General features: G+C 43.6%; 1 protein-coding gene across 1 annotated transcript in view; it reads left to right on the forward strand.

Annotated features, from left to right (window-relative positions):
• UNC79 (unc-79 subunit of NALCN channel complex) overlaps nucleotides 1–16325 on the forward strand; it is a 644685-nt gene that overhangs the window by 252406 nt on the left and 375954 nt on the right. The window contains exon 17 of the mRNA XM_086937713.1: nucleotides 3690–3830. Coding sequence (XP_086793839.1) covers nucleotides 3690–3830 — 141 coding nt within the window. The remainder of the gene's footprint in view (nucleotides 1–3689; nucleotides 3831–16325) is intronic.

The raw sequence follows: 16325 nt of genomic DNA on the forward strand, positions 1-16325 counted from the left end.
CAGACCTATGCAGAGACTCACCCACCCACTCACAGACCCCCCAATTACTCACAGACCTACTCAGAGAGTCATGTACTCACAGACCCACTCAGAAACTCAACTCATGCACCCACTCAGACTCTCATCGACCCACTCACAGACCCACTCAGACCCTCACAAACCGACTGACAGACCCACTCAGACACTCACACCCACTCACAAACCTACTGAGACACTCATGCACTTACTCACACACTCACTGTCAAAGGCTACTAGTTCCAATTAGGAAATAAAATTAAAAAACTTAAAAATTCACTTAAAAATCCAAAGGTTACAATGATGTTATAGTTAGGAAATAACATTATATTTTTTATAAATTCACTAAATAAACAAAGGTTACAGGGACATTATAGTTTGGAAATAGAAGTTAAAAACTTTAGAAATCCACTAAAAAACCAAAGATTGCTGGGACATTATAGTTAGGTTCAGATTTTTCTCGTACAAAACCATAGAAATTTAGCAGTTATATAACTTATGGCCCCACAATGTACTGCTTATGACCTCACATATTACATCACTCACGACATGGCCAGTAATACTACTGATGACATGTTATGTTAAAATAAATTTGTAAAGTGCACATACACCGGGGTGGTTTCATGGCGCTACTTTGATTTATACCCAAGTCCAGGAGAGTTTATTCAAAAAGCCTGTCATAATACCCAAGTTTTAAGGAGGCTTCTAAAGCCAAGGAGATTGGTGCAAAAGTGAATTTCCAAGGGGAGGGAATTCCAGAACACGGGGGCCAAAATAGCAAACCTTGCACCACAAGTGCGCTTTAATTTAAAAGAGGGAATAGACAAACGTTGCTTGTGTGCTGAGCAGGGATTACGTGTGGGGGTGTACTTGTTAATCACGTTGTTCGTAAATTTAGGGCTTCTCCATTGAGTGACTTGGAAATAAGACACCCAACCTTGAAGGCACAGCGCTAAACAACCGGAAGCCAATGTAGTTTCCTTAGAAGAGGAGTGACATGATTGTGCCTAGGTTGATGAACAATCAGATGTGCAGTCTGATTTTGTACCATCTGCAGACGTTTGGATAGGTAAAGGGGGATGCCGAAGTATAGCGAGTTGGCATAGTCAACATGGGACATGACCATAGCGATAATCACCTGAATCCGAGCTTCATGGGTAAGAAATCTGCAGACCTTTTTTATTCCTGAGTTGGAACAAGCAGGTGGAGATCACAGACCCAATCTGAGGCTTTCATAATGAGGTCCTGACTGATTATTACCCCAAGGCTCTTGGCCGAGCTAGATGGAGAGGGGTACTGGCCAAGCTCCCGGGGCCAGAAATGAGGGCCCCAGGGATTTTTAGAGATACCACCTGTTAAAACCCACTCCGTCTTATCCGGATTAAGTTTTAGATGGTTACTGTTCATCCACTGACTAATGAACAGCATGGTAGACTGAAAGGTATGGACCGTCTCAGAGGAGTTGCTGATGGAAAAGATAAGTTGAAAATCATCAGCATAATTAAATGTACAAACTTGACGCTCTTTCAAGGCTCGGACAAGAGGGAGAAGGTAAAGATTGAACAACAGGGGAGAAAGTGAGGAGCCCTGAGGGACTCCGCTAGAAATTCTGATTCTTGGGGCAGTATACTGGGCAGTTCAGACTGCCTGGGGGCGATTTTCCAAAAAGAGCTGATCCAGCCCAGAGCAGGTCCCGAAATTCCCGCGTCCATAACACGCGGTCAATCAAAAGATTATGGTCAACCGTGTCAAAGGCCGCCGAAAGATCAAGCAAGACAAGAGCCTGTGAGGAACCACCATCGACCTCACTGCGGAGAGTATCCAACACTGTAAGGATCACCGCCTCACTGAAGTGAGCTGGGCGGAAACCCGCTTGGTGGGGATCAAGAAATTCAGATTCCTCCAGGAAATCAGTAAGACATCTTGTAACAAAGGCTTCCAAAACCTTAGCTAAGTAAGGAAGAAGGGAGATTGGACGATATTTTGTTAAAATTAGCGGATCAGTGCCCACCTTATTCAAAAGGGGGACAACGATTGCCTCCTTAAAAGTTGCAGGGACGATGCCCTCGGCATGATCCACACACCCACTCACACCGCTATATAACATCTCAAACACCCACTTACACACCCACTCACATACCCATTTACAGACCCATACAAGTACTCACACAACCATTCACTCATCCATAGTCACTCACACACCCACTCACTCACACAACCATTCACTCACTCATACAGCTACTCATACTACCAGTCACTCACTCGTATAGCCAGTCACATAGCCACAAACTCACACATACAACTACTCACACAACCATTTATTTATCTACACATCCACTCAAACACTCATACACGAAGGGTTTATTCTTACCTGTAAAATACTTACAAATTTGTGGCACTCGTTTGTAAAGGGATATTAGTTGCAAAAAACTGTTGAAAAGACTTTCGTTGTAATGCCTTTGTTGTAGGAACTTCGCTGTAAAGCCAATCGTTGTAATGGCATTCAGAATTCTGTAATACATCCCTACCCAGCAGCAGAGGCTGGAATAAAGGTGCAGAGAATGATCCACCTCCCAGTCTAAGAGCTGTCTGAAGGCCTTAATCCTGACTAATAGCAAACAGCAGACTGAGGACAATACTGCAACAGGAAAAGCACGTAGTGCTCAAGAGCTTGGTCAAAGGAATGCCATGGTCATGTTCCCTGAGCACTAGGAACAGACACTTCACTGGATGGACAATATAAAAACTTAATTTGTCCCTTCAAGCACCCTCCTGCTCCCAACCCTCCCCCCCCCCCCCCCCACCCCCTCCGAATCCTCTGAGGTTTTTCTCTCTAGCCCAGACGATGGTCCAGCCATTATGCTCCCTTCAAGGGGACAGGCCCACCCACCTCCAAAAAAGAGTAGAGAACACGGGGTGATGGGGTTGGAATAGATGGGCGGGCAGTGCAGCTGGATGTTAAGGCAGTTGGAGTAAGAGTGTATGATGGAGAGCTGTTAGGGCATGGTGCAACCTTTTCTTAAATCCCTTCTTTTCACTCCTCCTATCGTGTGCTACATGTTATGTGCTACATGTTATGAGCAAACACATTGAGAAACCTTCTCGACTGTGCACTCATTGGGTTTCTTCACAGTCACAATAGTCATGAGGCGTAGGACTGAGTTCGGAAATTATTAAGCACAGAAGCTCTGTACCATACCACAGTGTGGTTTAGGCCTCTTTTCCTTCCCTGCATGCATTTTTGTTTCAATTCCCATCTCCCTTCACTCACATAACCTCTTGATGGTAGGCCTCGTCCAGTCTGCCAGAATCCTCCTTGGTTGTCTCCTCCCAAACCAAATACGACGGCAAATAGTTAAGAGCCACAACTGAATATGGAAGTGCCAGCAGCACATCTGTAGTGCCAGGTGGAGTGCAACCTTGTTTGGCAAGGAAATTGAATTTTGTATATCCTCCCTACTTTTTCTAAGGAAAAGAAGTCCACAAGCTAAGTCTCGTCATAATTCAGGTCTAGCACATCTTTTCTTAAATTAGTGGTCCGTTTTGTAAATGTTTACAGTTCACTAATTTGCTTTTACACGTATCCTTAATTACCTTTGTTCAAATCATGATAGCCTAATGCCTGTCAGAATGTTTTTATAGTATTCCTGTTCCTGTCTTTAAATTTGCCACAGGTATTGTCAGAACTAGACATTGTGGTCCCCCTCGAGCTTCTTATCGGCATGTTTTCCGATGGTGTCAACTCAGTCAAAGAACTGGCGAATCAGAGGAAGACACGCATCCATGAACTTGCGGGAAATCTCCCCGCTCGAAGGGTAAGCGCTGTCAATACTCACTTTACTCACTAGCATTAGTCTTGCCATGTGCTTTAACCATTTTTGAAAACTCACCCCTTGGCAAAAAACACGTATTTTTACAGAACATTGGGCATGAACACTGTGGCCACTATGAAGAGAACATCAATGCCAGGTTAAATGTTGAAAGACGTGCCCAAACACACCAGAACCATGACCAGTCAACACCTCTTATGAGTCTCAAGCCCCTCTCGATTGAGTTGGGGAAACAACAAAAGTGAGATCTATATGCGTTTTTTTGTAGTTTTGTACAGGGCTTGTGTCAATGTGGCCACTTAACACCAGGTTGCCCAGCTACACACACCTCTACTCAAGTAGCCCTGGAGAAACACAAAAATGTTTCTATTAATATCTTGCTTTCAGTTATTTACAGACTATTGTGGTGTAGCCTGAAATCATTTGCATCTCAAAATACTTTGCAAAATGTCTTCTGCCAGACACTAGTGATTGCATAGTTGTTAGAGCTTCTCGGGTTATTTTGACATTGTTAGGTGGGTCGTCAAACCGCTGGGGTGTCAGAGGCACCACGACTGCTCCAGTACTCTACCAACTCACTTGAGGTACTTTCCGTTGCATGTCGCCCTGGTGGGGCATTTTTGATGAAAGTGGTTCTGCCAACATATTATAAGCTCTTTCAGCAAAATTGTAATGCCAGGTGGGCTGCTGTGTCTTGCTGTGCTGCTGATCATTTTCTTCTTGCAGATAAAAAAATATTTTTTCATATGCTGTGGGAGTTTTCTAGAAGTGCTTGGGAGCATTTCTTCATATTTTTTACCACCATGGCTTACAATGGTAACCATGAGCATGAAAAAATGTTCTTATGAAGGGTCATTCTGAGTATGGTGGGCACTCCGAAATTTTTTTGCTAGCCACCCTTTCACCCTTTGTTGCTGTCAATTAATAGTTTCTCATTGAGGAGCAGCTGACGCCAATCCATTAGAAATTCAGTAATTCGCCCGCTACTAAATGATGCGGGAACCAGGAGTTTGAAGGAAAAGCTACCCCATCAACTGCTGCACTAAACAATTACATTGATAATTCTGTGGTACCTGCCAAAGCAAGAATATATCAAATAAGCATCGTAGACAGAACCAAAAACAGATTTTTTTTATTTTTTTTTGGCAATGAATTGTAACTCCTGTTCAAGAGTCCTGGTAAGAATGAGGTTCTGTTGTTCGAGCCTCCAAGACTGGGCTCAGGGTGGAGTGGCACAGAAGACTTATCTCTGGGGTTTCAACCATTCCTCTTTCCTTCTTTTTGAGAGATCACAGTGTTAATTTGGAAGCAGGCAAGTAGCAATACTTTAGCTAATGATCTATTATATTATATATTCAGTTGTATGCCGAAATATTGAGGCCAAAAATATCGGCAACAGAAATGTTGCCCCAAAATCAAGAACACAAATAAAGATTATTTAAAAAATAATAGCATTATAATTAATACAAAATAATCTTGTACAAAAAATAAAACATAATTAATACCCGAATTGAAAGCAATGAAATATTTAACAATTTTCGAAATAAGCAATAAAAAATAATAAATATCTTTTTTTAGAAGATTAATAAATAATAAAAAACATGTTTTAATAAAAACACCTCACCATATTCCCCCGGTGCACATGGCTGAGTAGCGCATTATACAGAAGCATCTTTGCATAAATAAGATATTTCCCAGGTCTGCATGGTTCCACATAGGGATTGTTCCCCTTAACGGTGATGGTTTTTAGGAAGCGCATCTGCAGTTGCCTCAGCTTGTCCTCTTCTCTCTATGAGCGCAGCCAGCCGAGCCCATGTCTGTAGATCAGCCTCAGTGCTGCATACATACTCTATCTTCTCTCACATCCTGACCATGCTTGTGAACAGCATTACGGGTCAAAAAAACCCTACCCCTCAGAAATCTGGAAGACATAGACACGAGTTACAAAGCAATTCCTTCGAATAAGTCAGACCTATGCAAAACAGGCTGTAAATCTAACAGCCAGTTCTCCATTCATAGTTGTCAATAAGGAATGTGTCAATTCTGCAGCGCCTGTGGATGTCTTGCGGTTATTTCACTGAGAACAGGAGTAGTTGTTGTTCCCTGGGATACAACGGTGCACTAAGAGTGTGACTTCTGAGAATTTTCCAAACGTTTGCATTGCTTTTCCCACACTCTCTGCACTTCTAAACAACAATCGAACCGGATGGAAGAGGCTGACACAGTGTAGTAAAGTGAACAAACGCCTCTTTTTCGAGGATGCATGAGGGATGTCATTACAGTGGAAAAATGTTTTCCATATGCAATAAAAGATGCAACTCAGAATACAAATGGCATATGTGTGGTCTTACATTTAATCTTTGATGTGCATTGGCATATGGCTGTGCCTCTGAAGATTTGTTGATTACTTTATGATTGGACGCATTATTCCTTAAATGCACTTCTTTCAGTTTTTCCAGATGTTCCTGTGTATACTCCTAACACTATATTCTATTCCCTACCTGGTAAGTGGGCCTGAAAAGAATAAAAGAGAAGGGCTTAAGTGCCAGTGGGAGACATTCTGCAGGATTCTGTATATTAATACCACGACACTGTTTTGAATCCCAATAGGGGCAGCTCTTCATTTCATTTTCCCGAGCTTGATAAAAAGAGGGATATTGAGGTCACTGTCAGGAACAATTTTTATTTATAATGCTCTGAAACAACAAAATATGTTGTAAGGAGAACTACAGCACAGTATATATTTGCTTAGTGAAACAATAAAGGTTCAGTGGGAGATAAGCACATGAAAGAGCACACACATTTCAAGAATGCATCAGAGTGCTGTATAAAAGTGATCTTAAACCTATGAAAACCTAAATCATTGTTCTTCAAGCTTCATATATGTAATCACACATGCACACCAGAAGGGGATTCCAAATATGTAGAACAAAAGTCAAAGATGTTCATACGTTAACTCAAAAAGGATTCTTAATTCCTTCTGGAAACTCTAAAACAGACTCCACTATAATGACTATATTGCACTGCTGTGATGCTATAATGTCAATGTGTTTGTGTGCTAAAAGGAGGGTTACATAATGGGCAACTTTGTAATATGAATCTATGTGAGGGTGTAAAACACCAGCTTCACAAAGTGCTAAGCTGGCAAAGTTCTAAAAAATAAATAAAATAATAAAATCAAAAACAGGGCCCCACTAAATTACAAAGTTCCAAATCAGGTCCAAAATAACTCTGTTTTTCACAAGAAGGGCCATGTACCTGTTCGTCCTTGATGCCGGAAGTACCAGTGCGGGATTTACGGCTGTACATTATGGTATGTATGTAACTTATCAGTAGGCGGCTATTGTGTTACCCTGCTGTCAATCATCGCTTTCAACTGCAAAACATAGAATGGGATAGTGCAAAACTAGCCCCCCGTTTTATGTACATATATTTTTTGACATAATAATCAAACTTGCAGTTGAAAATGTCATCAGAACTCAATAATATGGTACAATTTATGTATTTGTTATAATACATGTGGTTTGAAACTAAATGTCGATTGCGTAATGCAATTCAAAAAAAGTACCCTCGATCCAAAGGCAATGTCGGCACTTTTTAGACTCATTATAAATAAACTTTTGGCTACTTACCCCTCAAAAAATATCTTAGCATGGGTCAAACTAATGAACAGATGCAAGACTTGAAAAGGATTCACAAATCTGCTTTTAGTCGCATGATAATGAAGAACCGTGACAGAATGCTGAGATTAGCTAAGAGGGATCCAGGAAATTGCGAAATTCAAGCTGAACTGTAGCTTATAAACAAAATATACAGTTTGGAAAGAGAAAATAGCAAAGAAACCTGACCTCTGGACTGAAGCACTATATCTTAGTAAAAAGAAACAAGCATTTGCAATGCAATAGGTCTCTCAATTGCGAGATTTTGAGCTATTGGCATTGTAAATGACAATACCTTTTATTTGTGTTCAAAACACCTGCAATAATAAAATACATTGTTATTTACAATGTTAAAAGCTCAAAATCTCGAAATTGGGAGACCTATTGCATTGCAAATGCTTGTTTTTTAAACTGGGTGGTTCTAGTATTAGGGATTTATCACTTCTCTAATCCCTTCCACCTGCTGAGAGCTTGATCCTATTTGCCATGTATTGAGAACCAGAGTTATGGAGGGCGTTGTATGTTCTGGAAGCCACATTCAGTTGAAACCAAGCTTCAACTGAGAGCCGGTTGAGGGTTCTGAGTGACGGTGTGAAGTGGCCATACAGATGCGTACATCATCATCAGGCTTAGTCTGCACACGCACAAATCCACCACATTAGTCAGTTTAGGGACCACTAATAGAACAAATGCGTCTGACTGAATGCAATAACAAATTTGCAACACTACTGTCATTATGTTACAACATTATGTTGTTACAGATTGTCAGGCCTAGAAAGTGATCCGAGGCATAAAGTCTTTTTTTTTTTAAATAAAAAAACGTTAAAACAAAGCAGAGGAACCTTGTGGGCAACCACATTTTCCTAGCACAGGCTATAAATTTTAATTTGAAACAGTGTAATATACAACAACCAACTAACATTTAAAGCACTGTCTACTGCATGGGAGACTGGAACCATAAAGCTAATGGACTGAACGTATTATACCAATTTCCACATGGAAATCAGATAGCGTCAAAGCTTTGCTTCTCTATACGGTCAATAATTCTTCTACAAAAGTTTCTGAAAGAACTGAAAGGAAATTACAAAGGAACAGGTTACGTTAAAAGAGGGAAGCTGAGACTAATAAGGCTGCACAGGTCCACTACTCAGCCAATTTAAGTGCCCACAAAAAAACATGAAAGCCACGCCACAGCTGACTACTAACCCTGCACGTCTGACCAATGACTGCCCTTTGTTTTAGAAATCTTTAAGTAGCTGTACTGTGGTGCTGTGATTCCCCTAAACTTACTCCAAACCTACTAAATGCAATATCCACCCATCCTTAAAGTTGCTCCACTCTGCCCTAATACGGTTTGGTCTAACATGACGTCATCTCCCCCACTCAGTACCAAAGAAAGCACCCAAACTTGCACATACTTTTATTCACCCTTATTATGAGATTTAATTCCAGAGTCAAGGGAGAAGCTGTGAATATGCACACTGGCACCGCAATAGCCCCTTTTATTTGAAACAGTGTCATCTTAGGCACTGGTGACCCTCACGGAACAGCATCTACATTACCTGCTGAACCTGTTCAAAGCAGGGCCCAACATTGTAATGTTGTAGGCCCTCTACTTAAATTAAACCAACCCTTAAGCAATCGTTGGGCCCTGGGGTGTCAGCTCATTATTTTTCCTTTCTCAGTTTCTTTTTTGGCACAGCTACTGCTTTCATTGTTGTCCTAGTTAACAGCCTTTTGCATGCAATTTGTTTTCCCAAGGAGTGCTAATGTTGCCCATTAGCAATGACATGTCCACATCTGCATTTAAAAGGCAATCTGCTCTCTCTCCCATGTACTGTTTAGCCCTTGATTGCCAACAAGAAAAGGGCAGAAGGTCAGCAACAAAAATGCATTCAGCATTTCACAAATCTTCCATGGGGCACTGCGACATGATGCCATCAGCTATTCTTGTCTTTTCAGTTCAGTGGTTTTTATGGACTCATAACCCTGGCTGTTAAGTACTGTTTGCAAAAAGGCCAAAATTAGCCAAAGGCATTGCACATGACATGGAGCCATTTGTCAACTATGTTTTAAGATTTTGCAGAGTTGTCTAGTCTATGTGAAAAACTGCTTGCTTTATATCTAGATTCAAAAGTAAACAAACTCTACTCATGTATTTGTGAGCGTTAAGTCTTTCGTTCACACCATGCATTAAAAAGGATTAGCAACGGGAATTGTTTTGTATTGTGTATCAGAACATTCTAAAGCAAGCTAAACAAAACATCAAAGGTACAGCAGCAGTGCAGCCTTCCCGACCATAAACAATACGTAAAGAGCGGGCAGCAGGTTACCGCGCATCTTTTTTATTTTCCACTCTACCTGAGCTCCTCAGCAGATCAGTAAGTATGGCTCCTCAGAGAGAAAGGGGTGCTGCAGAATAATTATAGCTCTGACATCTCGCCACCCTGGCCTGTGCCAGCTTAATGGAAAACTTCCTGCACGCGGGAAGCTTAAATATATATAGAGATGCAGAAAAGATTTAGTGAGCGGCATTACGGAGTCCGGGGCAGCAGGGCGGGCAGGGATGGGCATGCAACCCTGTCCTCATCTTCACCACAGCTTCAGAGACCGGGCGGCGCGCGCTCATAACTAAAATGGTCACATTCCGCGCCTGACGGCCGAAATATGCACATAATTTCAACATACCGCCAGAGCCTCCGAGCGCGAAATACACAGATATATGTACCATGCACCCTCACAATGCCAAAACGTTCACAACTGCCTCAGAGGGGCCCGAAATGTTCACACATGTATGCGAGACCAACTCAGCCCCAACAACTCTAAACCAGCAACGTGAGAGCCGAACAGACACACATTGACAAACACCCACACAGACCCAGAGCTGTCCATGTCAAGTTTACAAACACACCGAGCAGCTCGATCTGTGTGGATTTTGAAATAAACATGGTGCTCTTACTTACACCAACCACTTTCAAATCCCCTCAGATGGGTAGAAATATGCTTAGAAATATTCAATGACCCCTCTATATATAGACAGTCGGTGTCTACGGAGGCAGGTAAACTACTCACTTATTGACACCAAGCAGTGCCGCATGACTCCAAAATGTGCTCCTTTGTGTACACCGAGCACTCACATTTAGAGCAGGCAGATAAGGCTGCTATTTACTGAAAATAATGTCACTTACTCAAGGAAAGACAGAAAATACTGAAATTGACCCAGAAAACAGCTGGCCGCATCCACCCAAACACCATCAGTGCCCAAGGGAGTGGCCATGTTGTCAAGCGAAGTGCACAGCAGGTTCGTAAGAGAAGCACCCGGGTTAAAGAAAAAGCAGAAGGGGCCTGATGGAGACAGGGAGGGAGCGAGTAAGAGGGAAAGTGAAAGCGCGCCATGCCCGCATTGTGCTAATGCTGCAAGCTGTACGAGTGCACATCTGCTGTCCACGCGTGCACATCCCCTGACCCCCTTCCGAAAAGAAATCAACAACAATAGATCTCGCCGAGCGAGCAGCGCATGCGCTGCGCCACTAGATGAAATCTAAATACTCAAGGGGTTGCTGGTAAATGATTAGCAACTTAAACAGGGCTCCAGTGACAATTATGAGCTCCAACGTAGCAGAAGCAGGTTGGGTTGACTTCCTTTTTAAGCATTTTAATCAATGCTCAGAGCACACAGTGCCCCGAAGTTATAAGGGAGGGAGTAAGGCTCCTATAGAACTCCTGTCAAACCTAGATGACTCCATGATCTTATTTTTCTGAAGAACAAATCTGAAAGTCATCCAAAAGAGCAGACAAGACAGGGCCCCTGGTCTGAGTCTGAATGAAATACCAAATGCACTGTACAAAGCCAACACAGCCTTTTGGGTAGACAGACTGGCCATAGTTTTCAACAGTGCCCTCCAATTGGAATCTATTCCTGCCTCTTGGAAAGGGTCTAGACTCACCCTCATTTTCAAAGCTGGGAACTGTTCCCACCTGGAAAACTATTGTCTTATCACCCTAACATATACTAAGGCAAAGCATTTTGTAGGTCTTCGTCTAACAGATCTTCTGCTTCGGGCAAAAGAAAAGGACTTGATTCCTCCTATTCTATTGGGATTCATACAAGGGGTTGTGATGGCAGACAATATTTTATCTTTGTCGGTAATATTGGACAAACAAAATCTGAAAAAGCGATCTCTTCGTCTTTGTTTTATCGATTGTGCAGCACAACCTCCTCTGACGATAACTGGTTTCCTGGGGCATCCCTGCACGTCTTTTAAAAGCAATACAGCTGTTATATTTAGACAACTGGATAAAAGTGAGACTTGGGGATGGCTCCTTCCTGTCCAGGAAACAGTAACTCTCCAGGGATTAAAGCAAGGATGTGAACTTGCGCTCTACTTGTTTAACCTTTTTCTAGCAGATCTGACCCCCAACCCTGGATGGCGTAAATGCACATCCTCCTAAACTAGGAGATAAGTGCGTATCAAATCTCTTGTATACAGATGATGTGATACTCCACCGTGAAGTCCTATCTGATGACAAGGGCTTCTTTCGGCGGCAAAGGTATAACCTGCTGAGAAAGGGTAACGTGTTACTCCTTGCATTCAGCGATCTTTATATGGCCCCAGTTACCTGCCATTGTTAAAATTAATAGCAGCTAAATTACCACCTAGCATAGGTTACAAGAGTGAGCTATTACGAGGGAGAGACACAATAACTTTAAATGGGTTATTCACAAACATTTTCAGAACACTTTTCGTTTTCTCCAATGCGCGCCTCAAGCTCAGATAAGGCTCAAGTTTAGCCTATTGAACCAACCCATTGGAATGAAAGGAGGCTACATTAAAGTATGGAAACAAATACAATCAACTACTGAAAGACAACTTTGGTAATCTCTTTGGCAAGAAATTCAAACATGCACAAATGCACCTTCCAGGCATTAATTAGACCTAGGGCTGGACGATCTAGGCGTCCGAACACAATGGAAAAGACAAATGCCCCTAGAGGCATATTTATAAAAGCGATCAACTGTTTGACGAAAAAAATATCCGTAATAACAGATAAAGAGTATCTTTCAGTCAGATCTCATGCCTGGATGATTATAAATGAATAGGAAAACCTCAAGCCTCAGCCCTATCTTGAGACTGGGTGGTCAAGAAAGGAAAACTATCTCTTTATATGTATTGCTTTGGCCTCCTCCTAGGTCCTTTCTATGTTGTTCCCTGGGTCCGGAACACAAAAGGTCAGCTGTAGACTGTGCAAATCTGTGGAGGAGAAAATTATTCATATAACCTGCCTTTGCCCTGGCCTGATGAAGAGAGGAAGGGTTTGCTTCAGGCACTATTCAATCAGCGAGGAATCCGCTTGTGCAACTAAGCTGTGATTGTAGGAGAGTAGGGTCTGCTATCCTATGGTCACCCCAAATTTTTGCTTTTTGCTTCACTGGTTTATGACTTAATGTGGCTGTGGGCCTGCTAATCAGACCCGCAGCCTGCTGTTCTCTCTCTAAATTATTGCCCATGCACTCTAGGTGCATTACGAATTGGAACTGGTTCACCTTATAGGCCCCTGTAACAGTGTACCATAGGTACCCAGGGCATAGGTGTAGCCAAGGCCTACCAGGGGCTGCAGCATGTATTGTGCCACCCCTGGCCTGGCCTCCATATTTGACACAACTGGCTGATCACTCAGCTGGGGTAAGTTGGTGTAATCACCTCTTGCTTAGATATAGTATCTCTATATCTAACCTTACCTGGACACATGTTAACCTATAAGCCATTCCTATGGAAGGCCCCTGCAATCCTGGGGGCAGAGTGCGTGGTTTCATGTGAGATGGTGCTCTAGCATGAGCTGAGCGTGTCTGCAGCTGTCGGGAACAACTCCCTTAGCTGTTCCAGGATATTGCCATACCATATACTCTTAAATGGATTATAATCTTTGCGGTTATATGCTCACTTTGGTTTGGCTTTATCAAAACATGTCGAGTAAGGTGTCATACGATTTGGAATACTATCCCCTCAACAGTTCTGTCGACGGGGATAGCATTCCACCCTTCTAGAGGGACACAACATGTACATAACCTGAACCCCGGTTAAAGTTAACCAGAGCCTCAGCATCACAAAATGGATGCTGCCACCACAGACACAAGTCTGACCTCCTGCTGCTGGGAGTCCTTCCAGCGAGGGAGGCTTGGACAAAGGGTTTCCTTCCTTGGGAGGTGCGAGCACCACCCCAGACAGGATTTTGTGTATTGGGTAGGACAGGGCTGAATAGATTTAGATATGCCCGGGGCACACAAGGTGTCCTCGTGCATAAGCCAGTCCAAACCGGTCCTGGGACTTTCCAGACCCAGGCCTGGGGAGGAGCTGGACAAAGGAAAGAGGGTGTAGCCGCCCCCCTTCCTGGTCCCACCTAGAGGAGGGACCTAGCAGGTGATCCACCCCTCAGATTGGGAAGAAAATTGGGAGCAGTGCCATAGCACCTCAGATCATCCTGAAATCAACTTTAAACTAAGAAGACGCCGGACTTCGACATTCTGCTGCACAGAAGACTGAAGAGCATCTCCCTTGTGGCCAAGTAGTGAAAGACCCCCGAGAAGCTGACTGCGCAGCACCCAAGGCACCCTTGATGCTGTGCTTTGGGGTTTGAGAAGCCCCACAACCGAGCAGCCCTTGCACCGAAGATCAGCCCCCCAGCATCTCCACGATCTGCGTGGGGCCCTTTTGCATTGTGCCACTCGACGCGCCATCCCGGCCACTTGCCACGTGGTCAGCGGCCATCTTGGCGACCAAATCGACAATCAACACTGCGGGTCTGGATGCTCAAGACTTGCCCTCGCTCCTGTAAAAAGGAGCACCCGCTCTGACCTTGCTGGTCCGAGTGATAAGCTTTTTCCACTTCCTGCGTGGCTTGCATTAGCCAAGGCCTGTTTGCTCTGATCAAGAAGCCGACACCGCCAGCAGCTAGAGCCTTTGTGGGAGAGCTCGTGATGGACTCCTGGATGTCCTCGACCTCTTTATGTCCACGTGGCTGCAGAGAGAAGCTACACCTCATCGCCTGTTTGCACCCGACATCGCCTAGTTCCAATCTGGTTCCACGGTAGTCACTGGCTAGTGACTTTGAACATTGTCCCCTCTGCTTTCAGGTCTTCACCACTTCAGATCCACTCTTGGATCCACCGGAACTCTTCACATCGAGCCGCCTGCAGCATCTTCAGCTCCAAGCACCATCGACCTGCGTAACGAAACCCGACACTACTTCGCACCTGTGCACCCGCTTCCTGTGGGTGAGGTAACAACTTAGCAACGCCGGTGTTCCTACACTGGTACATACCTCTAGTGTCTGTGTCTAAAGTTTCATTCTTCTAGGTCACTCGGAAGGTTCCTTAAACACTAACTTTGTAACTTTTACGCACCATTGACATTGCATTGGTGTATGCGTGCACTTTCAGCGCTGCACCCGAGTCTCGTGGGCCTTTCCCGACTTAGTCACTGCTAGTCCCGATCATCTCCAGCGATTCCCAAGGCCCTAGGCCTACTTCCTTTTCAGATGGTGGTTCTTATACCACTATTTTAGTATGTGGTTTAGGTGGCCCCTAGGGCTCATCCACATTGTGCAACTTTTGTGTATTTAAACTGTGTTTTGTTTTAACGCTTATGCTTCTGTGCTCATAAAGAGTATAGGGGATACTTGTAGTAAATAAATATATATATATTTTCAATATATATCTGTGTGGTGTCCTTTCATTTGGTATTCAAGGGGATTGTGTATGGTAAAACAGCTTGCTTCACATGCCTTTACAGAGTTTAGCCTAAGACTGCTTTGTCCACGCTACCCCTAGGTTAGCTGGTCTATAAGGTTGACTTACAACCAATCATCATAAGGGTTGCTTGGCATGGTACAAGATGATCACTAGAACTAGTGAGCATCATATACAGGCCAACTTCTCACATTGGTAGCAGCGGTGGGATTTGAGCTTGCTGTTGTTTTACCATTACAATCTTTGAGAGTATCATTTGAAAGATCATACAGGTACCTGCTAGGTACATATTAAAACAAGACTAGTAAACTTAAGTTCTACTGAACTTAGTTTTTGTAGAGGATAGGGAGTAGCACACCCTGACTACAACTACTAGATAGGTTTAGTAGGTAAACACCAGTGTAGGTAGATTGCAACATATCCACCCACACTAGAGCAATGTCTGGAGCAGAGGGGTCCACTGGACTTACTCCTGTTGAGAGTGACCCTCCAAGGGCACCATCCAAATTTGCTATATTCTCCTTTAAGGAATTGAGGCAGCTTTGTGCCTTAAGAGGTCTTAGGACAGGGCCAACCCCTACTACAGACCACCTTAGAGAGCTTCTAGACCAGTCTGAAGCTCTAAAGACCTCCAAGCCAGACCCCACAGGGAATGGTGAAGGAGGCTCTCCCACTGAAGATGACAATACTGACACCCCTGTCCCTGTAGTCCAGATAGATGAGGATGACCAAGTCACTGGAGATTCTCAGCCTGAGGAGGAGGAGGAAGAAGAGGAGACAGAAGGGGAGAGTAGTGACTCTGATGATGGTAGACTTAGTCAGGTGCCAGCCAACAGGCTCAGCCAGGCTAACTTAAGTGTATTTGGGACTGAGTCAGGGAAAAAACCCCTCAGACTCCCAAGTGGACTTAACCAGGAGCCCAGGAGGAGGAGGAATCACTCAGGTGAATCCAATACCTCCCAAGCTTCTAGAGGCTCTCATGGTCGCTCCAGAAGGGAGATGACTAGCCCTCCGAGAAGGGAACATGAGGCCAAAATGAGAGAGGCTGAGCTTAGGATCCAGAAGCAAGAATTA

The sequence above is a fragment of the Lissotriton vulgaris genome, chromosome 9 (genome assembly GCF_964263255.1).
Source record: "Lissotriton vulgaris chromosome 9, aLisVul1.2, whole genome shotgun sequence".
NCBI classification, from domain to species: domain Eukaryota; kingdom Metazoa; phylum Chordata; class Amphibia; order Caudata; family Salamandridae; genus Lissotriton; species Lissotriton vulgaris.